Raw genomic sequence first — 25,455 nt, 5'->3', positions numbered from 1 at the left:
GATACAACAAATAGAACTATTAAAGCATCACTTGATCTAGTTTATCAATTTTCATCTTTATGAGAAAAAAATCATTGGAGTGTCATAGGAAAACAGATTTCAAGACCAATGGTTTCAAGCAAAAGATATTAGCAATTGAGGCAATAAATGTGATTCATACTTTCATAAACAAAAAGAAACTTCATGTGTAATTCCTTAGAAAAAAGTATTTTTTATATTTATGACTTACTGAAAAAAAAAAGTTCAAATATAATAAGAGATATGTATACATCATAAAATATATATCATAAATTAAAAAGATCAATAATAGAAATAAATTAACTCAATAGTAATGTTTTCTTATATTTTTATAACAAAATGAAAAAAAAATGTGTGTAGATATAATTTATAAAAATATGTATAATAGAATCCGTTTCTTGCAAGATTTCTTTTTAAAAAAATATTGTTATTTTCAAATATAAACTTAGATATTGGGTAAATATAATTAATTAAAAAAGAATCATATATTTGATACGTATAACATGATTGATTATACCCAAATAATTTGATACATAATACATCGCTAGGATAATGTTGTCATACATTTTAGATTAAAAAAATAATTTCCAAAACAGTTTTAATCTGAAGTAGCAAATTTGAAAACCTAATATGCTTAAAGAATGTGAATTAATCATCGTTGTGCCAGAAAAGTGACAAAAAAATATTGTCAGTATAAAAGTTTTTATATACAGTGTAGTTTTTAAATGATATTAGATATATATAACTATATTAACAAAAATAAAAAAAATATCTAGCATATATTAAGATATATAAAAATTAAAGAAATACAAATTATAATACAAATCAATAATTCGCATATGAATTTTCATTAAATTTGTATCAAAAACTTCGCTTGCTACCATATTATTAGATTGTTTATGGCTAATTATGTGTGCTATTGACTTTAAAAATAGAAAATTAATATAACAGACCAAGTGATATACCGCATATTATATTTTATATTTCATATAAATTCTAGAAATCTCGAAATCAGATATGGATACCAAGATTCCGAATTATGTATTGCTATATAACAATTCATGAATTCAAACAGTCTTAAAAATTCAGTAGTTTCAAAGAAAAATCGAAAATCCTTAGAAACACGAAAGCTTTGAAATGCTGAAAACTTATTGAAACACAAAATATATAGTATTTGATGACATGCCGATTTCACAAATACCCAATATACAAACAATTTATGTGCAAATGTTTTGTGTTTACACACCTGCCTATTTAGTAATTTGTTTTTAAGAGACGCGTGCTCTTTCTCTATGAACAATCATTCGGTATCCAAATATATTTTAAGTGCTCTCTCTCGACGTGGACTGTAACTTGAAGCGGTAGTAAGTGGTGTTAAACGTGAATTTTCCTTAAAAGCGATTTGCAGTACCTCATTAGCATTTAACTGTTTTGGTTTTTCCCTATTATCCCTAAAAGAAAATTATGTGAGATAAAAATATTGAGATTAGAAAATCATCCAAAAACATTACTCAATAGTATCTAAAAATATCATAAATACCTATATAAGAAAACGGCACCATCTTCAAAATTGAAAGCTAAACTATCGTGATGTTCGTTCCAATCAAGCTCATTTTGAATTCGAAGCACAGAACAATTGTCACATGGAAAATTACCTTTTCCCTTTGCTATATCTATATATTCTTCTGGAATATCTGATATTAAGGAAAGCTAGAAAAGAGCAATGACAATCTATATACTTCATTTTATCTTTATAAAAACACAAATTTATGTGTGCTCCTTTTTATTTGTAAAAAGAAATTTTATATGATTTACCTTCTTTTTTAATTCTTCTACGGTTCTGTTATCCATGACAATTTCTTGAAATTGTTCTAGTTGCAGGTCTGCTGGTAACCACCTTCTGACAAACAGGACGATCTGATTGGTATTTGTGACTGTTTCTTTATCTGGTAATTCTTGAATAATCATTTCAAATTGCGAGTGAAATCGAAGATCCTCGAATTTCTGTTCATTTAGGAATATTTTTGAAGCAGTCTTATAATATTTTTTCCTAAGCCGACATCTTTCGTATGGTATGTCTATATCATATTTTCTCTTTATTTCTGCCAATATCTCTTTTTTCGCATGCCCGATCGTCATATCTTTTGAGACGATCCATTCGCATAAAAATTTGTAAGGCTAATAATAAAAAATTTTAAATATTTAATAAAAAAAAAATTATAATAATTTCAATATAACATTTATGTGAAGACAAATGTATACAAATTTTGTGTAGCATTTGTTTATAACAATGAAGACATAAAATATAAAAAAAAATGGGACAAACCTCAGCGGAATCGATCAATAGTTGATATAATTTTACTTTAAATTCCCCGCTACGTAAGGCTCGTCCGAGTTCCACATTAAGTCTCTCACCATCCTCGTACGAATTAAGTTGTTCTGTTAAACAGCTACATTCTGATTCACCGGAATTCGATAAACGAAAAATTTTAAAATAATCTACAGGTACATTTACGAACGGTTCTAAATCTTTTTTTAAAGTGCTTAATCTCATTCTTTTATCCACCAATACTTTAAGTACTGTAAAGAGAAAAAATAATTAAATTGAAAAAAAAAGAAAACCAGACACTCAATCACGAAGAAAAAAGTTGAATTCGAGAGCATACATTTTTGTTGAGTACTATCTGTATACGGCGTAGCTCTAAAGTAGTAATCAGAGTCGTCATCGATGTCCCAATTTTCTATTTCGAATTGCTTTGAAATTTTATAATCTCTATAGTGCCTATGCCACGATTGCGGTTCAATGTCGACACCTTCCGGTGCATCGCCAACTAACGTTTTATCGCTATCGCTAAGGCTACTATCTTCGCTATTACTCTGTTCAGGTGTATTCCACTCCTCAGCTTCGCCTAACTGAGGACTTATATTTCGAATGGTGGTATCCTCGTTACTTCGTGTACAACCTTTTGAATTTTCATTGTATTTCAAATTGATGTCCCAATGTGATTCAGGAATGCACAATTTAGGTGAACCATTGCTAACGGGTTTCTCTTTTTCCTCATGTTTATCATCTAATAAAGGGATATTCAATTCTTCCAATGTTTCTGTACATAAAATTAGAATTTTTATAATTTAATAATTACAATTGAAGAATAACTATTGTCTAATATAAATTTAATATTTTTTATAATAATTATTAATAATATTTATTATAAAATTATTATTAATAATTATAATTATTTTATAATAATTATATTTTTTATAATAATTATACAATTTCATGCTATCTTTATAGATATATTAGATAGTCAAATTAAATCACATAAACATATATATATTCCATATTATTTAAGTTATATAAATTACCTTTGCTGATGTCTGGTAACTGGACATGCAATGAAATAACGTATCTAAAATTTTCTATGACTCTGTATACTGTTGATTCTTGAAATGGTTTGTTATTATCTATATCATACATTGTTGATATGAATACTTTATTTGCATTATAAAATCCTTCAGTTTGAAGATCATTATCATCATTTTCCACAGGTCTAGTCTCTGGATGCTTTCGCAATATTACTTTCATTTGCTTAGGATCCATATTAATAATTTTTCCTACGATTTGTTTATACTCTTTAACACTTTGTGACAAAGAACCTCGAATATCGATCGGACCATCAATTACCTCCTCTCTGGCTACATCTATGACAAATACCTTAGTTGCAACCCCTGAAATATAATATTAAAAAAGTTTAAATAGATTTAAAGTTCTCCTACAATATCAAATTAGCTATATCCATCATCGAATTGTGTATACTCCCCATCCAATTGTGTACTTACCACCTGGTAAATATGTCTCAAACTTTTGATCTTTGCGACGAATTTCTAACAATAAATCGAATCGACGTGAAAAACGCCATATACTTCCAACAGATTCGTGCTCTCGATCATCGTAACTGCATTCTATTGAATCCGTATTATGGTCATAACTAACTAAGCGACATTGATCTAGACTCACTACATTTTCGAGGCCAAATCTCTTATATGCTTTCTCTGTTGCCTCAGCCCACGTAATGTCAGACATGACACAGGATTTAATATTCATCAATCTTCCTTCTACCGGATGGTGACAGTATATTATCAACCTAGGTATGGACATTTGTTTCTCACAATTTTTTCTATCATTATCTTCATTTTCTTTCATTTTTTTCAATAATTTATTTACTTTTTCTTCATTTTCTTTCATTTTTTTCAATAACTCCTATAAATAACATGACAAAACGCTTTTAAAAAATCTTGGAGAAAAATAATTAAATTAATTATATAAGCTGTTTGTAAAAAAAGTTTAAAATACACGAGATAATTTTAAATAATAGTATTTTTTTCTGAAAATTTCAAGAGACTATTGCCAAAAGTTATGCTATGATAATTTCAAATATTATTTATTCAATATTGTTTTTATTAAAAATAACTTCTTTGCAACTCAAATTATAAATCGAACAAAGTTTAATCATTGATCCCATTCAAAGCATAAAAATTATTTTATTTTTCGTTTTATTTTACGTTTTATTTCAGACGTTTTTATCTCGAATTTTTCGAACCAATCCATACAATACAAATTTATATCTAAATTCTAATTTTTACTTTAATTACATACTTGAATATGTCGTGGAAAATCTTGGGTTTGCATAGGCAAAGTATTACGAATAGGATCAATTTGCCTATACATAAGCATATATGCGTTTGTGCTGCTGCTATATGCACCACTATAATATGCCCTTGATGGTCCACCACCATATGTTTTCTGGATGTCATCGTGAGTTATCTAAAATTATAATCAAAATTGTAATGAAAAAAATTTCCAATAATCAAGCATTCAACATAAGCTTTTACAAAACTGCTTTTCATACCTGAGTTACACTTTGGTCATTAAAACATAACCATTCTTGTGTTCTGAAATCCTTTATATAAGCGTAATAATGGCCACCACTCGCACTGCCGCTGTGAATCATAATTGAAAACAGTTCATACATATATGGACCTTTTCCTAGCGTATAAGTACTACGATTATTTTCATTCTCATGATTATGCGTAGTACAACTCGACGTCGATGGTCCATTGCTCATATCGATACCTGAAGGTGGACATATATATCCTCTAATAATTCTGAAAATTGTTTCCATAAATGATGATATTCTAATGTTATACCTTCATCTGGATCATGATTGCCTGAATGATTACTGTTGAAAAGACTGTTGTCGCACGGTGCACAATCGTCATCTAAAGTACCGCTATCCGTTGTAGAACTATCATCGCATTTGATACCTAAGCCAATATCTTCCTCACCACCAGGGGATTCTTGACTCGTTGTGGACGAGATAAAGGAATTTAAATTTAATATGTCTGGGAACGTGACTCTGCAATAACATAGTTTAGATAAAGATGCAAGCTAAATAGCAGTTTTTACTAAATTAATATAATATTGCATACAGTTTACATACTTATCATTAAGCTTGATTCTATGAAAAGTTTTGTAATCAAAATCAAATCGCTTGAGATGTAAAGTTAACAAATATGGAAACTTTGTAAACTTTAATCCTTTATGTGCATCACATTTTTTGTTACACTTTTCACAATGATACTGATTAGTTCCTTCTAATGTTTCATACTGAACAAATGCTCTAATTGCTTCTTCCTACGAAAAAAATTTTTTTTCTTGTATACAAATATAAAAATGGTATTTTAGATCTCACTCTATACTTTATATATTACCACACTGTTATACGCAATGTTGCTTCCAAATGGTCTAACTGGCAATGGGATATCAAGAAATGTATCTTCTCTTGATTTTTCTGTTCCACACTCAAGACATTTAACATAATCAATCATCTTTCCTAACAACATAGAAAACAAATTAGAAATATATTTCAATTCATATATAATGATATTTTGTACCTTCATAGAGTCTATTGATTAGATCCGCCTGTTCTGTATTTTTAAATTTCTGTTCCAATGCATCAAACATAACTCTACAAAGCTCTTGAATGTCATGCTGCTGCCATGCTTCAGTAGAATCCCATCCAAAACTTTTAGTTAAAGATGTTGTTTCCACTGCAGATTTTGTAGATGTCTGTTTAAAAAATGTATATTAAAAATATGTCAATTTAATTAAAAATAAATATTGTCGTAAGTCTAGTAAGAATAATACACACAATAATAAGTATACATATATTATAAATATGTATTATACCTGTAAATTAAGAAATAATTTTTGTAATTGATATGGTATGCTTAAAGCTTCATCTTTTTCTGATCCATCTATGTATTCCCAATTATATAGCGCATTACGAAATTCTGGCGTCATATATAACGCTTGGAGAAGACTATTTAAGTAACACGTCATTGCTTGATTGACTAAACCAACATAACCTTGAAAAATTTATGAAATATTAATCATTCAAATATATATTTTAATGAGAAATCTGTGTTAATGTTTACAAATTTATATTTAATTAATTTAGAATAATTTTAAAGTTATATACTTATTACATACTTGTCTCGGTTTTAATGAAACTTCTAAAGTTAACTTCCTCTTTACCATCTCTACCATCTCTACCATCTCTAACATCTCTAACATCTCTAACATCTTCTCTAACATCTTCCCTCACAATATCTTCTTCTCCCCACATATGTGGCTGAGGAGTTGGAGCTCCTGCGAGATTATATGTTGGCAGACTATATTCCATATTTTTTTCTTCAACAACAAAGGGTCGTTGTGGATCAACAACAAATAAAGTATTTTTTGTTCCAGCTAAACTCGGATCAATCGAGAAATCTACTCCAATTTCTTCCATTGTTTTGTCTTTCACATCAGACAAATGAATCTAATATATAAACATAAAAATTGAATATTATATTAATATTACATGTATTTATATATTGTATACATAATCATATTATATATTTAAAAAGTACCATTTTGCATGTTGTTGTGTATAGAAGCAATCTGAAGCTATCTGGTTGCATATGATAATGTTCTTCAATATAATTGTAAAGATCTTTCACACGTGTAGATACATATAAGGAAAATTTGTCACTAGTGCAAAGTTTATGATTAGTCTCGTAAGGTAAATTGAATTGGACCACACATATTTGAGTTTTTTCATCGGCTCTGCAAACCATGATCTGTAAGCAAAATGACATAAATTTGATTAAATCAAATGTTTAGTATCACAATTTTAAAAAAATACTATTTAAGATTTCATTTTATTTTTAACAGAACAAAACAACTTTTTTTTTTAAAATGTACTGCAATATAATTTATTTTTACAATTTAATCGATATTAGATATTTTATATATACAGTGCTGATTTTTTATATTTAATTTTTTAAAATTTTTTCTTTAATATCCTATTGAAATTATTAAAAATCTTTCAATAAGAAAAATTGCATTCTATTATAATACTAGAGCAATAAACTCAACATCTCTCTTTTATTAATGAGAGAAACAATATTTTGCGAAGTGATTATTAAAAGCTTATTGCAGACACTCTCAAACAGACAAAAATTGGCATCATGCCATCCTAACGGAGGAAAATGAGCAAGATCTACGCAACACAGCAGGATGCTGTTCTGCACGGCATGACACAGTACGGAAAGCCTATAGAGCCTCCAGCTATATTTAGAATGTCTAAACCAAGCTTGTGAAATGGCTCTCTTTTCTGAGATCACAACCCGTCTCCCTTTCTGTTTCCTTATGTGCTTCCCTGTTTTATAATTTTTCTTTTTTAACTAAGTGGCATACAAAATTAAGAAATAATTATGATAGCTGTTCCTCTTTATAATTCAATAAATTAATTAACTATTTGTTATACACTATAATCTAAATTATTTTATTTTTAAATCTATGTATGTTCCGTCTGTATTTCTATATAATTACATAAATATATAAATATATATATATATATTATATATATATAAATATTTACATGTGCACATGTATTTCTGTTATATATTTATATGACATAAAATTATATTATCTTTACTTTTATTTCTTACTTTAAAGAAAGTGAAATAATTTTTTTAATTACAACCAATAATTATGAACATAGATAAATGATATATATTAATTCTTTCTATACTTAAAATATCTTTTATATAGAATATGTATAAAATAGACAAATTGTTGTTATTTAAACTTACTTTAATCTTTATTGCCTATTACTGATGTATTTTAATAGGAATGCGCGTTTATTCTTAATTAAAACCACAATTCAACCTAAAAAATTAAAATCATATAATTTATATAATTTAAAGAACTGATTAGATAAATATTGTTGTGAGAAATGTATTGCTTCAAACCGACTAACTTGATTAAAAAAACAGCAAGTAATTTTTCTATTTCTTATAGTGTTTCTTATAATATGTTCTTGATTTGTAATATGTTCTTAATTGCTCGTAATATAACTTTATTAAATACGGTAAATTTTATGCAATAAACATGACTGGTACTTGACAATAATCAATATATAATAACATAGAAAATAATATAACAATTAAAATATTTGAAAAAGATTCTCAATATTTAATCCTTTCAGCATAAAATTGCTATTTTTAGTACTCAAATGTGTTATAAAGATCCAGTGTAACGCACGTTCACATAGAAGAAACCAAGAAAGCACAGGAAAGCAATAAGAAAACAATATTTTGAATAAGTCGAATATTTGGGATTTTTTATAGAGAGAAGTTCTCGAAAATCTCAGATCCGATTGTGCATTATGTCGCACGTTACGCACACGTTATTTATCCGTGTCTTACGCGCGCGTTATGTAAAAATATACAAATAACTAGTTATTGTTAGTCGTGAGTATAATACAACAACTATATCAATGTTAAACCCGAGACGAAGACACAACCACTCAGGGGATCGGAATGCGTGGTCGTGCCAGGAGAAGCTTATTAGGCCCGAAGTTTTCCGATCGGCATACGATCGAGGCTCGATCGGGACGGGCAACGTGAGAAAACCCGCGGTTTCGCGGGTCTCGTGCCACGCGCGAGATCGCGAGGATGATCACGCGGATTCAGGCTCGGAAACGGACATTACCGCGACTGTGCGGCTGGCCAAGTGGAATCTCGTGAAATGGCTGGGACGGCTGACAGAATGAATATCCCACGATGACAGACGAGAGAGACTGCTACTGGATCAAGTGCGTCTCTTCCGTGCGTGTTCCCGGCGTGTTTTCTCCGACAGATCCCGGAGTTCGCTCGAACGCTTCGTTCCCAGGTACGAGTCTAACGATAAATCTTGCGGAACCGCTCGTGATTTTTACACCAATACCGAGATTCGGGAACTGACCTCTTACCGAAATCACTGACACACGAGCAACACGCTCACTTTACGCCATGTTTCCTCGGACGGCGCATTTCTCGCTTTCGAAAGGTGCTGCGCTCTGCTGTTGTTTTTCGAAAATAACGTGTACAGAAAATAACGGGACCTGTCGCGCATCGAGCTCGTATAACCATAGAACTAATACCTATACATGTAAGATGACCCAATTTGCAGAAAAGGATACACGCATGCTGGATGGATCGCCGTCTTTGTCAGGGATTCGCTGATTGGTTGACGGTATTTAATATCATAGCCAAAAACATTGACCTCGCGTATTTTACGAATTAAAAGAAAAATAAATGATTCGCAATCATTTTAAATTTCATCGTTTAAATTCATTAATAAAATCAAAGTATTTCCTGGAAGTTGCGCACCGGCTGTATCGTTTTTATTGTTACATATCTGACGAGAAATGTTTTTAGTTCAGGTTATTGTTGTAGAAAGAGATAGAAATCCATCCAGGAATATACATATCTCCTTCTAATTCTGACCCCGATTTGCTGTAGACCAATATGGGAAAGAGGAAAGAGATTCGCTCCTATTCTATAGAGCTCGATGCTTTCGCGTTTTCCCTCTCTTCTTTCTCTCTTTCTTTCTTTCTTCTTTTCTCCTCTTCTCCTTTTAGCACCTCCAATGTTTGGTGTACAGGGTGCTTGATAGCGTTAGATGAAATTGAAACGAAATGTAATTACATAAACAGATAACATCCAGAGAGAACGATTAGCCGGTGTTTCTCGTGAGATTATTAATTGACATTGTGTCGAAAAAATCAGGTATCTTTAGCTAAAAATATCGAAACGAAAATAAAACTCCAGGCATCCATGTCCATGCACTTGACAGCTGTAAAATGTCAATAAAGATTTGACGCATTAATAAACGGAATCTGACGAGAACATCTCGAAACGATGGATCTGGCCAAGTCATTCTTTAATGTTCGCGATCACGATGGTTATGTCGGGAAAGAGGAACATAACGTGAGTACTTGTGCGGATAAGTTTACATCTGTTATCTTATATTCTTACTTAAAGACGTGATATAAAATGCAAATTTTAAAATCAAACTTTCTCTAATAACTTTATTATATATTTATATAATTAAATTATTTTCGCACAGTTTCTAAAGAGAGAAAAATTTTAAACATAAATTAACTAAAAGATAAAGTAAAAAATTAACTAGAGATACAAGTGAATATACAGTTTAGAAATAAGTGTTTCTGTATTGTAATTCCAAAATTATAATTATATTTTTATGTAATAATAAATAAATATTTTTTTAAAGTGGAGCAATATATAATAAAATCAATGTGTGATTTGAAGATTCTATAATAAAAAATAAATGAAATATCAAAATATTTCTAACAATCTCAATTTATATTTATAAAGAGTAAATTAAACTTTTTATCTATGTATATTTTATGTTTGATATAATTTATCATTGGGGTATTTTAGAAAAAATTGGAAACTGCTATTTCTGAAGATGAGGTGGAAGTAGAGATTGAAGGTTTATGCGGTGAAACTCTGTCGCCGGCACCAGGTGGTCCATTTTCAGCATTAACTCCATCCATGTGGCCACAAGATATTTTAGTTAAATTGAATCAACCCGATGATCCAAATTCGCAACCTGAATATAGGTAAAGTATTGTATTCCAAATAATGTACAATAGTTCTTGAATTTCTATTTTAAATGTAAATTTTTTAATTTTATATATAAACATATTTAACACTATATTTTTTGGCACAATAAAAATTTTTATTATTTTTAGAAAATATACATATATATACAGTTAGAGAAAATATATAATATTATAGAATATAGTACTTAACTGCTTTTTCAATTGTAAAATTTAGATTCGATGAATTTGGTTTTCGTGTGGAGGAAGAAGATGGTCCTGAGCAGAGTTCAAAGAAGTTATTAGGAATACCATTTGTGGAAGATCCTCAACACAGGTTAATTATATTCTTTTCATGTGCCTAATGTAGAATAATGTAGAATCAGTAGATAAATGTATATTTATAAATTATATATGAAATGCAGGAATAGAGAGAGAGAGAGTATATAATCAAGATACATATTAATTTTACTTTTCAGATTGCAGTGGGTTGCTCTCTTAGAATTTAGCCATAATAAAGAAGTAGCAGAACTCTCTTGGCAAAATATGGATCAGAGATTACCGCGTACGGATAAATTACGTGAAATGGTTCGGCATGGGATACCTCATTCTCTGAGACCTCAAATTTGGATGCGCATGTCAGGTATAAAACAATACAAATAAATACAATAAATTGTAAATTATAAAAATATATTTTTAATTACAGGAGCACTTCAGAAAAAATGTTCATCGGAAATACTGTACAAAGATATAGTAAAAGCCTCAAGTATTGATACTTTAATGACCAATAAACAAATAGAGAAAGATCTCCTTCGTATTATGCCAGCCAATGCATGTTTCAGTCACCTCCATAGTACCGGTATACCCCGTTTGAGACGTGTTATGCGTGCCTTAGCTTGGTTGTATCCTGATATTGGGTATGGAGAAATACAAATATGTATTATAATTCTAAGGTTAACTCATTAAGTTAATATAAATATAAAATATTAAAATATATAATTTCTTTTCTGCTACATCAAGTTATTGCCAAGGCACGGGTACAATGGCAGCGTCATTATTATTGCTTTTGGAAGAAGATGATGCATTTTGGATGATGGCAACAATAGTAGAAGATTTGTTACCAGCTTCTTATTATTCTTCAACATTATTAGGTAAATATATTATCTGTTGTGGTGTTACAAAACATTTAAAGTAAAAAAAGTTTATATTATCAATGTTAAATTTTAATTATTTCCATAGGTATTCAAGCTGACCAAAAGGTGCTTCGCACATTAGTAACTAATTATCTTCCTGATATAGATCATGTTTTGGCACTACACGACATAGAATTAAGTCTCATATCTTTGCACTGGTTTCTGACTTTATTTGCATCAGTTGTACACATGAAAATATTACTACGAATATGGGATATGTTTCTTTTTGATGGATCTATAGTTTTATTTCAAATTACACTTGGAATGTTAAAAATAAAAGGTATTTATTATTTATATATTTATATATAATATTATTTATATATTTACACTATCATGTATATATTCTTTCATATATAATTACACAAGCTTATTATTAAATATTCTTTCAGAGACAGATTTAAAACAATTGGAAAACTCTGCACAAATATTTAATGCTCTCTCAGATATACCAGGTGACATTGACGATGTGGACCAATTATTTAATGTATGTTTTTCTTGATATAATTTTTATTAAAGTACCAAATTCCAAGTAACAAATTCCAATATTATCTTATAATATTATCATAATATTTATTTAATATATATTTTAGGTATCTTTAGAAGTTAGTGGGTCACTAACAGATGTATTAGTTGAAACTCATAGACGTCGTCATTTAGCGTATTTAATGGCTGATCAAGGTGGATTAGTAGGAAATCCCGATGCAGTACCAAATTTACCGAAACAACATTTGAATAGGTGATGAGAAATATGTCCATTATTACTATTATTAACATTGATTAATAATCACAATAATTTAAATCTCTTTTTCTATTTTTTCATATATCAATACTGTGCAATATTGCTTACAGACGTCAAATGAAGCGAAGTAAATCAATGTTACAAACAATTTTGTTTGGAAATGATGATGGTGAAGATGATGCAAAGTCTAAGAATATTCGTCAAACAGGTATATGAATGTATATAGATTGTGTATAAAGATTCACAATAAAATTTCATTGTCTAACTTCATGAATGTGAAACTTTTAGAAATTCTAGTCGATTTGAGAGAAGCTGTTTTACAAGTTGCAAGACATTTTATAAATGTGGATCCAAAATTAAATAATATTGTTCTCATAGCAGATTATACTATGGAAAGTCACGCAAAAGATCATGATAATTATGTCAATGTATCACGGACACGAAAAAGAAGAGCCAAAGCTTTATTAGGTTCAAATACTTTTTCTATTAAATTGCATATTAAATATTTTAAATAATTTTATAACAATAGTAATATTTTGAACCAGCTGAAGCTGTTTTACAATTGACTTTATTACAGATTTCGAGAGACACGATGACGATGAGCTCGGTTTTCGAAAGAATGATATAATAACAATCATTAGTCAAAAAGATGAACATTGTTGGGTAGGAGAACTCAATGGATTAAGAGGTAATATGCCTAAAATAATCTTATAGTATTTATTTTGATGTTAAGCACTTTTGAAGCACTGATGACACATTTTAGGATGGTTTCCTGCAAAATTTGTAGAATTGCTAGATGAACGAAGTAAACAATATACATGCGCCGGAGATGATACTGTTAGCGAAGCTGTTACCGATTTAGTAAGAGGTACATTGTGTCCCACCGTAAAGGCAGTATTAGAGCATGGAATGAAAAGACCGTCATTTTTGGGTGGACCGTGTCATCCATGGTTATTTATAGAAGAAGCCTCTAACAGAGAAGTGGAAAAAGACTTCAATTCTGTTTATAGTCGATTGGTATTGTGCAAAACATATAGATTAGATGAAGATGGTAAAGTTCTGACACCAGAAGAGGTATTATAGATTATGTTGCACTCATTTTTTTCTTATATATGTTCACATATATATATATCAAATAACAAAATAATTTTTCAGTTATTATATCGTTGCGTTCAATCTGTAAACCTAACACATGATAATGCACATGCTCAGATGGACGTAAAATTACGCTCTCTTATCTGTCTTGGATTGAATGAACAAGTGCTTCATTTATGGTTAGAGGTCTTATGTTCCTGCGTAGAAGTGGTACAAAAATGGCAAGTGTAAACACACATACTTTTTGTATTAAAATTTATATATATATATATTGCCTTTATTATACAATATATAACGATATACAATATTTAGGTATCATCCATGGAGTTTCATAAATAGTCCAGGTTGGGTGCAAATTAAGTGTGAATTAAGAATTCTAAGCCAATTTGCATTTAATTTGAACCCCGACTGGGAATTACCGCCCAAAAAGGAACAATCGCAACCTTTAAAAGATGGGGTTCGTGATATGCTAGTCAAACATCATTTATTTAGTTGGGATCTTTAGCATATAATTAATACAATTCTTTTAATGAAGTATCTTCAGCTAAAAATGTGAATTGTTTTCATATTTGTTATTAGATATATTTAAAAGCTATTTTATGAATTACACATACAATTCATTAATATGTTTACATATTTTTTTCTGATAAATTTTAACAACTTCTCTTTTACTCTCTTACACTCTTACTCTCTTACACTAATTTTTTTATTTTATTAATCTCACAATCTTTGGATATACGAAAAGTTCTTTAATAATTAATAAGCTTTTCATTGTCTGAAATAAATCTTAAACATTAATGATTAAGAATGATATTGTAATGTACAAATTAAGTATATAATCTCACATATTTTTATCATTTCATAGCATAATTCATACATATGTTATTAACAAAAATTTCAATTGTTTAATTAAATTATTTAAATTAAATAATGTAAACATAATATATATATATATATATATATATATATATATATATATATATATATAAAGTTGGCAATTTTTATATCCTTTCATTTGTATTGTCTTGGAACAATTTTTTTCAAGAAATCTAAAAATCTTTTCCATATAATTTTTTTATAATTATTTTATAAAATAAGATCAGTACTAAAATAATTGCAAAAGAACAAGATGTTATATCTATAAAGTAGAAATAGATTTGTAGAGCAAAAATTTTTAAAACCAAAGCTGTATTGTCTGACCATATAACTGTTATTTTGTAATTAGATATACTTTTACGAAATATTAGTTTTATATTTCTTTTTTATATAAGTGAGAAAAATATACATATATACAAAAGATCAACAAATATAAAATATATATAATATATACATCAATGTTCTGTGTACATAGATATATAGATGTATCTGTATGTATGTGTGAAATGTATGTATTGATGTGTATGTAAATGTAAAAGATATATTATTTCATTTCTTCAATTACGATTAATATGTAATGTAAAAAATATTATAATTTAAAAGATTTATTTTTAAACAGTGCCTTTGTAACGTACAAATATAATTGAAGTATCCTACGTATAGTTAAAAAATTTTTGTATTTACATCAAAATGTAAATTTATTCTTTCTAGAAAGATATTGTTGAAATGTTATTTTATGCAATACAGTTAATAACGTAATAATGTAATAATATAGAATGTAATCATATTCTTTATAAATTTATATCACATTTCTTTATAAATTTTTTTTTGCTTAATCGAGTTTACGTTTTATATTGCAACATGGATCTTTAAAATTTTCATCAATGATCTTTACATTAAGAAGTGGTTTTTTTTCTTCGATAGTTGAAAATGGAAATTGTAAAAATTCGTCTTTATCCAATTTTAATGAACCATATGTAGCCTTGTACTTTTCGATGGTCAATGCATCAATATGTAAATCATGTGTGTCTAAAATATCTTCTTCATATGTTGATTTGTCAGAGAAATCAATTTCACATCTGCACGAACGTCGTTTAATATAAATAAAATGTAAATCCATAACATTGGTTCCAGTGATTCCTGTCTTGATTAAATCTGTACCCTTTTTGAAACGCGAGTAAAAATTGTATGTATCATTTTCTTTTAAGGTATTTTCAGGTAACATACGTTCTACTTCCATTGTTGTCAAAACCAAGGGATCAATATGTTCTTGAGCAGAAACAGACTCTTCTGTTGTGTTACTAGATTTCTTATCTGATATTTCTTTTATTTCCTGTTCAGATAAAGTTTGTGTAAACTTTTTAGTAGTCATAGACTTAATTTTTGCATAAACATCATGCATTATAGGTGCAATGGAAGGATAACCAAATGCACCTGCTGCATCAGTAGGTCCATCTTGACCATCGGTTCCTGCGCTAAGCATTATTACATCGTATTCGGCGAGTCGCGGATAACTTTTAATTTTTGCTAGCCAATCTAACGAGAAACGTAAAGCTAATTCTTGATTTCTTCCGCCTTTTCCTTGACCAGTTACTACAACCGTAGGCTCTCCTCCTCCAATTAAAACTATACCACCGACATTGTTAGTGATCTTATGAAAAATTTCATCTATCTTATCAACATATAATGAAAGTATTGGCATGGTCTGTATTCTTTCATAAAATTCTTTTTTCTCTAATTCTTTTAATAAAACAAGACATATTAAACTTGTTATATGAACATATGCTAAACTAACATCCTGTACATTTCCTGTAATATCATTCCTTAATATTATTGGAGTCAATTTCTTGCGCGATGCTTCCAAACTGGCAGTTTCAAGAGCCATTGTATTATTTCCCAAAATTATATTTGTCACATGTTTAAATTGTTTAGCTGGACTCAACAGTGATTTGTCATTGAATGTCTCTTTGGATGTTAGAACTGTCCTCAGATTACCTTCTAATGACTGATATAAATTATACTTTTTTAATATAGAAATTACAGTGTCTGGTGCTTTCGTGCTATAAACAGTAGGACCACTAGCAATTAAGTCCACAGGATCACCAACAATATCGGATAATATTAGCGTAATAATGGATGCAGGATATGCTATTCGTGCCAAACCACCACCTTTTACAAGAGACAACTTTTTCCTTATGGTATTAAGCTCTGTGATATCAGCACCAGCATTTTGAAGCTTTTTACAAAGTTCCAACTTGTCTTCTTGATCAAGAACAGGCCTTGGCATATATAGCAAAGCGGAGCCTCCACCTGATACCAATACTATTAGAGTATCTGCTTCTGTCAAGTTCTCAACCAGATCTATAATATTATGAGTAGTATCCAATGATCTGCTGTCAGGTTGATTATTGATACTACCCTCACGATAATCTATCACGCTATTGTGTAACTTGGGAAAGCTAGATTTATCTTTGAAAGTCCACATAGCATCCTTTGATGGAATACTGACAATACCTTTTTTCAAGACATTACCGAGTATTTTCTCGAGTTCTACTGCCATTCCCATAACTGCTTTACCGAATCCAACTAGATAAACATTCTCTCGAAGCAAAAAACTCTTGTCATCAACGTACAAAGTATTATTTCGAAGTTTCACTCTCCTCTTGATAATCTCGTTCGGTGATACTGCTTTCACGGCAGAACGAAAGATATCACTCAAATCAGATTTAGACTCTGCCAAAAATTTTGCATTTGTAGCCATGCTGCGATTTGAACTTGTACACTTGACAATTTTTAGTAGGTTAGGATGGGAAATAATAGAATAACTGAAAAGTTGAAAAAAAAATATAATAAACTAAACACGATTGAAAAGTTCGATTGCAATAATGAAAATCGAGACACCTGCCTGCGTAAAACAAATTTGTGGAATATTATTCTTTGTCGCATTATAATCGATTATTGAATACATCGGTCGAAATGTGGAAGATAATTTTCTATGATAACACTGCAATATCATTTTACGATACAATTTTTACGCTGTATATATCGTGCGTCATTGAGATTAATATTTTAAATTTTTATTTCAAATTTTGTAAATACGCAAAATTATACATATGCGTGTTTATTTATCGCTTTAAAATATTTTGAAATAATAACGAGAAAGTCAAACTTAATCATATTTGTATAAAAACGTTTATTTGTATTTTAACATTATTTAATTTACGAATAAAATTTATACTCTGTAGCTATTTGTTTAATTTTAGAATCATAATTTTATTTTATGTTTCTGTCAAATAAATATTGATTTATATATTTGTGATCAATACTTTTAGAAAAGTACTTTTTGGAAGAGCTATATTATTTAAATTAAAAATGAGAAGAGCATGCTTAATAATTATAACTATGATATTCAAAAACATATAAAATAAAAATTTATTTGATTTTAAAAATAGATCCATATAGTGTGTAATACATATCAACCGTTGTATATGCTATTTATAAATACATTTGAAAATTTTTCAAGAACATTCCATGGAATTATTGTATTCTATATTATTATAGAAGAATATATGTATTAACGTCACCATTAATGTGAAAAGTTAATAGTCAAAATCTTTTTTTTTTACGCTAAAACATTCCGACAATCTTTACGCAAATATTCTTGAACATATTTATATAACAATATTATAAAACATAATATATAAACCCACATAAAATGCAACTCGATTAAATTTAAATTCTTAGGTAATAAATAAAATTTTTCTGTCTGAATTTTCAACAAATACATTTAGATTTGAATCGTATTTGATTTCAAAATTGATATAAATATATATATCAATCTTTATAGCATTGTAGCAGTAAATTTTTTGTACAATTTTAATAAATGTGTGTATTATATAGCATAATTTGATGCAAAACCTAGGGGAATCAACGTTGGAAACATTTTTTGGCCCTGAAAAGGGCCGTTTATATACTCAAGGCAATTGGCAATTTATTTGGAGCTGGTGTATTTGGTGACTGCCTTGGTGCCTTCACTGACTGCGTGCTTGGCCAATTCACCTGGCAACAAGAGCCTTACAGCAGTTTGTATCTCGCGGGAAGTAATGGTCGAGCGCTTGTTGTAATGCGCCAATCTCGACGCTTCCGCGGCGATTCTTTCAAATACATCGTTTACAAAGCTGTTCATGATGCTCATGGCTTTGCTGGAAATTCCCGTGTCCGGGTGTACTTGCTTCAGTACTTTGTAGATGTAAATAGCATAACTTTCCTTCCTCTTCCTCTTCTTTTTCTTGTCGGTCTTGCTGATATTCTTCTGGGCCTTACCAGCCTTCTTTACAGCCTTACCACTCGCTTTAGGAGGCATTCTCGTAAAATCGAGACTTGTCAGATCAAGCTATGATACAGCGTCCTCGATGTCCACGGGAAAAATGTGATGAAGCCTACCTCTAGTTATTGTATATATACGTACGCAAGAGGGCTACAACGCACCAATCAGAATGCGGAATGGCCACCGCGCGCTCTGATAGGTGGCGGTGCGCTCTTCCGATGGAGTATAAAAGGACAGCACGAATCGACCGTCCGTCACAATTCTTCTGCTTTTCGTGAAGTCGAGGTCTCTGTATTCGCTGAATTAGCAAAATGTCTGGTCGTGGAAAGGGCGGCAAAGTCAAGGGAAAGGCAAAGTCGCGCTCCAACAGAGCGGGATTGCAATTTCCCGTGGGTCGTATTCATCGTTTGCTGAGGAAAGGAAATTACGCCGAGCGCGTTGGTGCCGGTGCTCCGGTTTACCTGGCCGCGGTAATGGAATATCTTGCCGCTGAAGTATTGGAGTTGGCAGGCAACGCGGCTCGCGACAACAAGAAGACGAGAATCATCCCTCGTCATTTGCAACTTGCCATCCGTAATGACGAGGAGTTGAACAAACTGTTGTCTGGTGTAACCATCGCCCAAGGTGGTGTTTTGCCGAACATCCAGGCTGTACTGCTGCCCAAGAAAACCGAAAAGAAAGCATAATCATAATCATCATTCGATATCATCATCAAATGGCCCTTTTCAGGGCCACAAAATCTTATGACTGGAATAAATCTTTGCATCGCAATAAATTTAACATAGTTAATGTTATAGTTAATAACACTTTTTACAAAGTTGATAATATAATAAAGTTCTCTAACATACTTTAAGTACGCTAACAATTGACATGAGGCAATTCTCATTGTATAAAATACGTTTACAAGACATTACACAATTACACAATTTTAAGTAATTGCTTTATGATGAAATATTTATTATATTGAATTTAAAATGCACAATCTTATTACAAATTAACATCAAACTAGGAAAATAACTTATCGATGAATCACAATATTTCCATAGTGATGCATGGCGAAAATATTTTAGACGATTGATATAGTGATTCGTTATAATTTTATATACTTTTTATCGATAGTAATTTTAATACTTTTTCACTTTAGAATTTTATCTATGTATCAAATTTCTAAACTTTTATATTTATTTATCTTTTGTCTTTTTAAGAATGAATAAAAAGATAAAACAAGTTAGTTAAACTATAGCTTTAACTAACGTAAATGCAGTAATAATTACATCGTCTTTATACACGATTTATTTCAAACATTTAGCTTGTTATAAATTTAAGTAGATATTTTAATATTAAACTTCATCTTATTGAATATCACTCAAAATAATATCATGTACTTTTTTGTTTGCTAGTCTTTTTAAACTCTACAATTGGTTAACGATTTATTACATATGTTAAGATAATAAAGTGAATTATTAAATTATTTTTAATGCTAAAAAAGATGAGATATAAAGATTGTTACGTGATATTATGTAATTATTTATTCTCTAAATATACGATTTTAATCCTATTATAAAAATATTGGCAATTATAAAGTTTTTGCTAAGATAATGTAAAAATAAAATAAATCTTAAATCTAGTCTCTTAAAATAAATGAATAAATAAATGAAAAATACAAAATAGAAGTAGAAAATAATTTATAGAATATAATATATAAACATAAATATTTCTTAGTTTCTCTAACATAGCTCACATCTTCATTTATGTTTTGTATGTTATATTATTGTGCTCACAATTATATATAAACAATTATTTAATGCTGGACATGACTAATAATAAGATTATATAAAATCATCTAGATATAGCACATCACGGAAAAATATTTCTTCGATTATTGCAGCTATACTGCAAAGATACACAGTTATTCTGTGCTATTCGTATAATTTTTGGAATGTAGATATTTTAATATTTTGAAATCTTATATATAATATTTTACAGAAAAATATCAGCATTACAATAAAAATATTCAAGATTGTGTATATACGATTTATAAAAATATGTATATACATTTTATAAAAATATCATCTCTTCTTAAACATATATTTACATATAGAATCTTATTGGGAAATATGTTAATCTATCTTAAAGGCATGCTTAAAACATGTCTATTTTACATGTCTATTTTATAAAAAAATACGTCCAACTTAATTATTTCATTAAATTCGTCAACACCAATAGCTCGAAAATCTCTAATTTCACGTGAAATTCTAACACTTAAAATATATTTTTAACGTACTATTGAGAATAACTATTAAATCATCAGATTCATCTTATTGTTATAAACCATCATGGTATAATTTTGTTTGTTCGCAATGAGTTCCATAGCTCGCTCCGATTCAACGTAGAAAGCGTGTGACAGCTGTTACTGTAGCGCTACATAAGCTGGGCTGGCAACTGCGATGCGATTGGCGGAGCGTCGCTCCCTCCGATTCCTATAAAAGGGACGCGTCTGGCCGACCACGATCAATTGACGTCCGGACTTCGTTCGACACGCATCTCGTACGTTCAGAGTTTCGTCGCTACTGCTTTCATCATGCCTCCTAAAGCGAGTGGTAAAGCCGTAAAGAAGGCGGGCAAGGCCCAGAAGAACATCAGTAAGACGGATAAGAAGAAGAGGAAGAAGAGGAAGGAAAGCTACGCCATTTATATCTACAAGGTTTTGAAGCAAGTGCACCCTGATACGGGAATCTCCAGCAAAGCCATGAGCATCATGAACAGTTTTGTCAATGATGTATTTGAGAGAATCGCTGCCGAAGCATCAAGATTGGCGCACTATAACAAACGATCGACGATCACTTCTCGTGAGATACAAACTGCAGTAAGGCTTCTTTTACCCGGAGAATTGGCTAAACACGCAGTCAGTGAGGGAACCAAGGCAGTAACTAAATACACCAGCTCCAAGTAAAGCGACATTGAAAAATACATTGCATCCTACATCGGCCCTTTTCAGGGCCAACATATGTCTAAAACGTGGAAGTTTTCCGTTTTGCTTGCAGTATTTTATGCGAATATTTCGACTCATTAACTTTTATTTCTCGTGGATTAAGTACATTGATAAAATAAATTATATTATAGAAACGAATCATATAATTTTCACACTGATGAATTGACATTTATATCCACAAGACAAATTTTGTATACCTTTGTTATTTATTTTTCGTACCTTGAACGTTTAATTTCATCGGTTTATATTATGTCAAGTTCACAAAAAAATTATATTCTATCCTAAAATCCTAAAACATCTCTTATACACTTTATATTAGATTTTTGACTTTTTATTCCATTGAATATTGATAAGTTAGTTAACGATTTATACAATATTTCTCTTCTGAAACAAACTTTTTTCAAAATCACTTATTACAAGAATACGTTATAAAATTACATCATGAGTAATTCGAGAGTAATTTAATATTTTAAATTTATACAACGCTTTAGCGTAAAGCAATAGAAAATGAAAGGGCCATTTTATTATCACTAATTAAGTAAATATTAGAAAATAATAACTAGATAGATCGGAATTTAATCTTATATATAGATTATTAGAGTATATATATGTAAACAATACATGATATATAATTTTCTTTTAATTTTATTGTCATTTTAAAAGTTAGAATTTTATACTTCTTAATTGCTTGCGGGCTTCTTGCTAATTATACATCGTATCATATTAAAGTATATGTGACATAAAATAACTTAGATCTTTTCAAAACTATTCTTTATGAGATTAGGACTTTTTCGTTTTTACAGTTAGCAGTTATAAGAAATAATAAAACTGAAAAGAATACACATATGTGTACATATATAAGTAAATTTTGAATAGTTTAGGCATACAGAAAGATTTCGTAGGAACATGATTGATTTGAGTGTCAGAGATATATGTAAGAAAATAAATTTATCATACTTTAATGTACACACATATATACGAATACGTTTAATTTTTATATCTTATTCGTGCATTTATTATTTCCGAATAAGTCTCTTAAAACTTTAGAGAAACTTTCTTACCTCTCAAAAAACTAATTTTTTTCACATTTCATCTTTAAAAATTTATTTTTGTAAATGTACGTTAATACAGTTCATTCTAATATCGAAATTGTTACTGACAAATAGAGATAAGAGATATTAAATTTCTAAAATGTTACTATCTATAATACGAATTTTATACAACCTTTTAAATTAAATGTTAATAATAATTGCTATTGTAAGAAAATTCCAATGTTGGATTATTTATGGCCCTGAAAAGGGCCGTTTGTATATTGTAGCAATTGATTGCGTTTAACCGCCGAAGCCGTATAGAGTTCTTCCTTGACGCTTCAAGGCGTAGACGACGTCCATAGCAGTCACAGTCTTCCTCTTAGCATGCTCGGTATAAGTAACCGCGTCACGAATAACATTCTCGAGGAATACTTTCAGTACACCACGCGTCTCTTCGTAAATCAATCCAGAAATACGCTTGACGCCGCCACGACGTGCGAGACGACGAATGGCCGGCTTGGTAATGCCTTGGATGTTATCGCGAAGTACTTTGCGATGTCTCTTCGCTCCTCCTTTTCCCAATCCCTTTCCTCCTTTACCGCGACCAGTCATCGTGATTTGCTTAGAAGCGTCGTACTATCACTCTGAGAAGAGCTGGGTGAATTTTGCTCGGCTTAACGAAAACCGCGGTTTTATTCCGTGGTTTCACGACAATCCCCACCCTAACGACGTCCACCAATAGGATCGCCGCATCACCTGTCCCCCCACTCTCGTAATATCAACCAATCAGCGCCTTGTGCGATGGTCCAAGTGGTATATAACGGCAACGATGGCAATAGAACGTTCTAAATCTGACGAAACACTTCGAGGATACCTTGACGTTTTACGTTGATTACAATGGCGCGTACGAAGCAGACCGCTCGCAAATCGACAGGAGGAAAAGCTCCTCGCAAACAGCTCGCTACTAAAGCGGCGAGGAAGAGCGCTCCAGCTACCGGTGGCGTGAAGAAGCCTCATCGTTATAGGCCTGGTACTGTGGCCCTTCGTGAAATCCGTCGTTATCAAAAAAGTACGGAATTGTTGATACGTAAATTGCCGTTCCAGCGACTCGTTCGCGAGATCGCTCAAGACTTTAAGACTGATTTACGTTTCCAAAGTTCTGCCGTAATGGCACTCCAAGAGGCTAGCGAAGCATATCTCGTAGGATTGTTCGAAGATACCAACTTGTGCGCTATTCATGCTAAACGAGTCACCATCATGCCTAAAGATATCCAATTGGCACGTCGCATTCGTGGCGAGCGAGCTTGAACAAATTATAAACAATCGGCCCTTTTCAGGGCCAACAATTTTTTTCGAAAGAACATCCTGTTAGCAATGCACTATTAATATAATGAACTTAGAGCTAAATATATTAATACTTTATTCTTAATTTAAATCGTTTTAGATGTGATGGATTTATAATCTTCAGAATAATGTACCTACACTAATCATTTGTTTATTATTCTATAAAGTGAAAATACGTTTTTTCAGTTACGGAAATTATTACAACGAATCATCTTAAATTTAATCTAAATTTATAGTTATATGATGTAGAAAAAATTTTTTTTCATATAATGAACTATTTGAAAATGTAAATACATGTAATTTTTGAAATATTTATAAAATTGTTAATTTATGTAGTATATTATAGATTCGTATATCCAAATAATTACCTATTTGATTAGAAATTTTATATTTATATTTCATGTAAAGTATATAGTGTATTTTATTTAATAGTATACAAATTTATTTTATTGAATTTGTTTTATCAATATTCAATGTATATGATTTCGAACTAATATATTCTTAGGATTTTATTATACATGATGAAATTAAAGTAGATGATATTTAAGAAACATTTTATTAAAATTTTTAACTAGTAAAAATGCTTAACTTATTGAACTAATAATTTAAATAAGTATATATTGAATATTGTTTTTAAAAAGAAAAAAGAAATATCTTTATTTAAAAATATAACGAACAAAGATATACAAATTAATGAAGACACAAGACTTTATATTATTGAATTTATATATAAGTTCCTTATTTTAAATTAAAATAAATATTTATAAATGTATTTAATGTTTTTAAACAAGATGCTCTAAAAGGTACATTTTATTTTCGTTTTTCTAAATAGATGAATTTACT

General features: G+C 30.0%; 8 protein-coding genes across 11 annotated transcripts; 4 read left to right on the top strand and 4 right to left on the bottom strand.

The window, feature by feature from the left end:
- Positions 1–855: 855 nt before the first annotated feature.
- Positions 856–9,301, bottom strand: LOC105256270 (ubiquitin carboxyl-terminal hydrolase 47). 2 transcript variants are annotated; one of them, XM_011266044.3, is made up of 17 exons: positions 9,122–9,301; positions 6,994–7,203; positions 6,572–6,902; positions 6,269–6,447; positions 5,974–6,148; positions 5,791–5,912; positions 5,520–5,713; positions 5,227–5,435; positions 4,929–5,152; positions 4,676–4,843; positions 3,859–4,279; positions 3,385–3,747; positions 2,685–3,122; positions 2,345–2,598; positions 1,834–2,196; positions 1,559–1,728; positions 856–1,469 (listed from the first exon to the last, which is right to left on the bottom strand). In XM_011266044.3, the coding sequence occupies exons 2-17, from the start codon at positions 7,198–7,200 to the stop codon at positions 1,319–1,321; spliced, it is 3,969 nt and encodes a 1,322-aa protein (XP_011264346.2). In that variant the 5' UTR covers positions 7,201–7,203; positions 9,122–9,301; the 3' UTR covers positions 856–1,318. The 2 variants fall into 2 exon arrangements, with proteins under 2 accessions (XP_011264346.2, XP_025269922.1); XM_025414137.1 differs by lacking the exon at positions 9,122–9,301 and adding an exon at positions 8,221–8,296.
- On the top strand, positions 9,202–14,803 carry LOC105256271 (small G protein signaling modulator 3 homolog). 3 transcript variants are annotated; one of them, XM_025414139.1, is made up of 16 exons: positions 9,202–9,301; positions 10,222–10,380; positions 10,855–11,036; positions 11,254–11,352; positions 11,495–11,658; positions 11,722–11,932; positions 12,036–12,166; positions 12,255–12,488; positions 12,598–12,692; positions 12,799–12,944; positions 13,058–13,155; positions 13,236–13,415; positions 13,525–13,635; positions 13,711–14,021; positions 14,103–14,263; positions 14,355–14,803. In XM_025414139.1, exons 2-16 carry the CDS (start codon positions 10,312–10,314, stop codon positions 14,545–14,547), a joined length of 2,385 nt encoding a protein of 794 aa, XP_025269924.1. In that variant the 5' UTR covers positions 9,202–9,301; positions 10,222–10,311; the 3' UTR covers positions 14,548–14,803. The 3 variants fall into 3 exon arrangements, with proteins under 3 accessions (XP_025269924.1, XP_025269923.1, XP_011264348.1); XM_025414138.1 differs by having other exon boundaries at positions 9,207–9,301; positions 10,180–10,380; XM_011266046.3 differs by having other exon boundaries at positions 9,212–9,301; positions 9,581–10,380.
- Positions 14,804–15,731: 928 nt separating this feature from the next.
- LOC105256272 (glycerate kinase) lies at positions 15,732–17,927 on the bottom strand. The gene is made up of 2 exons (XM_011266048.2): positions 17,824–17,927; positions 15,732–17,743 (listed from the first exon to the last, which is right to left on the bottom strand). Exons 1-2 carry the CDS (start codon positions 17,862–17,864, stop codon positions 15,751–15,753), a joined length of 2,034 nt encoding a protein of 677 aa, XP_011264350.1. The 5' UTR covers positions 17,865–17,927; the 3' UTR covers positions 15,732–15,750.
- An 882-nt stretch (positions 17,928–18,809) lies between these two features.
- Positions 18,810–19,333, bottom strand: LOC105256269 (histone H2B). Its single transcript, XM_011266043.3, has one exon. It carries the CDS (start codon positions 19,279–19,281, stop codon positions 18,910–18,912), a length of 372 nt encoding a protein of 123 aa, XP_011264345.1. The 5' UTR covers positions 19,282–19,333; the 3' UTR covers positions 18,810–18,909.
- A 183-nt stretch (positions 19,334–19,516) lies between these two features.
- LOC105256268 (histone H2A) lies at positions 19,517–20,319 on the top strand. The gene has a single exon (XM_011266041.2). It carries the CDS (start codon positions 19,557–19,559, stop codon positions 19,929–19,931), a length of 375 nt encoding a protein of 124 aa, XP_011264343.1. The 5' UTR covers positions 19,517–19,556; the 3' UTR covers positions 19,932–20,319.
- A 1,452-nt stretch (positions 20,320–21,771) lies between these two features.
- Positions 21,772–22,362, top strand: LOC105256267 (histone H2B). Its single transcript, XM_011266040.3, has one exon. It carries the CDS (start codon positions 21,827–21,829, stop codon positions 22,196–22,198), a length of 372 nt encoding a protein of 123 aa, XP_011264342.1. The 5' UTR covers positions 21,772–21,826; the 3' UTR covers positions 22,199–22,362.
- Positions 22,363–23,222: 860 nt separating this feature from the next.
- On the bottom strand, positions 23,223–23,952 carry LOC105256266 (histone H4). Its single transcript, XM_011266039.3, has one exon. The coding sequence runs from the start codon at positions 23,878–23,880 to the stop codon at positions 23,569–23,571; it is 312 nt and encodes a 103-aa protein (XP_011264341.1). The 5' UTR covers positions 23,881–23,952; the 3' UTR covers positions 23,223–23,568.
- Positions 23,953–24,129: 177 nt separating this feature from the next.
- Positions 24,130–24,744, top strand: LOC105256265 (histone H3). The gene has a single exon (XM_011266038.2). It carries the CDS (start codon positions 24,166–24,168, stop codon positions 24,574–24,576), a length of 411 nt encoding a protein of 136 aa, XP_011264340.1. The 5' UTR covers positions 24,130–24,165; the 3' UTR covers positions 24,577–24,744.
- Positions 24,745–25,455: the final 711 nt, after the last annotated feature.

This window comes from Camponotus floridanus, unplaced genomic scaffold, assembly GCF_003227725.1.
Source record: "Camponotus floridanus strain SB8 unplaced genomic scaffold, Cflo_v7.5 scaffold78, whole genome shotgun sequence".
Taxonomy (NCBI): Eukaryota; Metazoa; Arthropoda; class Insecta; order Hymenoptera; family Formicidae; genus Camponotus; species Camponotus floridanus.
Note: the sequence above shows the minus strand (reverse complement) of the source record. Positions and strands in the feature narration are given on the sequence as shown.

Coding starts and splice junctions, on each gene's coding strand:
- LOC105256270 (XM_011266044.3), bottom strand. CDS start 7,200: ATGGTTTGCAGAGCCGATGAAAAAACTCAAATATGTGTGGTCCAATTC. Junction 6,149..6,268: donor AATTATTTCTTAATTTACAG/GTATAATACATA, acceptor TTTTTTAAACAG/ACATCTACAAAATCTGCAGT. Junction 5,714..5,790: donor ACATTGCGTATAACAGTGTG/GTAATATATAAA, acceptor TTTTTTTCGTAG/GAAGAAGCAATTAGAGCATT.
- LOC105256271 (XM_025414139.1), top strand. CDS start 10,312: ATGGATCTGGCCAAGTCATTCTTTAATGTTCGCGATCACGATGGTTAT. Junction 10,381..10,854: donor TCGGGAAAGAGGAACATAAC/GTGAGTACTTGT, acceptor GGGGTATTTTAG/AAAAAATTGGAAACTGCTAT. Junction 11,933..12,035: donor TGGTTGTATCCTGATATTGG/GTATGGAGAAAT, acceptor TGCTACATCAAG/TTATTGCCAAGGCACGGGTA.
- LOC105256272 (XM_011266048.2), bottom strand. CDS start 17,864: ATGCGACAAAGAATAATATTCCACAAATTTGTTTTACGCAG. Junction 17,744..17,823: donor CACAAATTTGTTTTACGCAG/GCAGGTGTCTCG, acceptor TCAACTTTTCAG/TTATTCTATTATTTCCCATC.
- LOC105256269 (XM_011266043.3), bottom strand. CDS start 19,281: ATGCCTCCTAAAGCGAGTGGTAAGGCTGTAAAGAAGGCTGGTAAGGCC.
- LOC105256268 (XM_011266041.2), top strand. CDS start 19,557: ATGTCTGGTCGTGGAAAGGGCGGCAAAGTCAAGGGAAAGGCAAAGTCG.
- LOC105256267 (XM_011266040.3), top strand. CDS start 21,827: ATGCCTCCTAAAGCGAGTGGTAAAGCCGTAAAGAAGGCGGGCAAGGCC.
- LOC105256266 (XM_011266039.3), bottom strand. CDS start 23,880: ATGACTGGTCGCGGTAAAGGAGGAAAGGGATTGGGAAAAGGAGGAGCG.
- LOC105256265 (XM_011266038.2), top strand. CDS start 24,166: ATGGCGCGTACGAAGCAGACCGCTCGCAAATCGACAGGAGGAAAAGCT.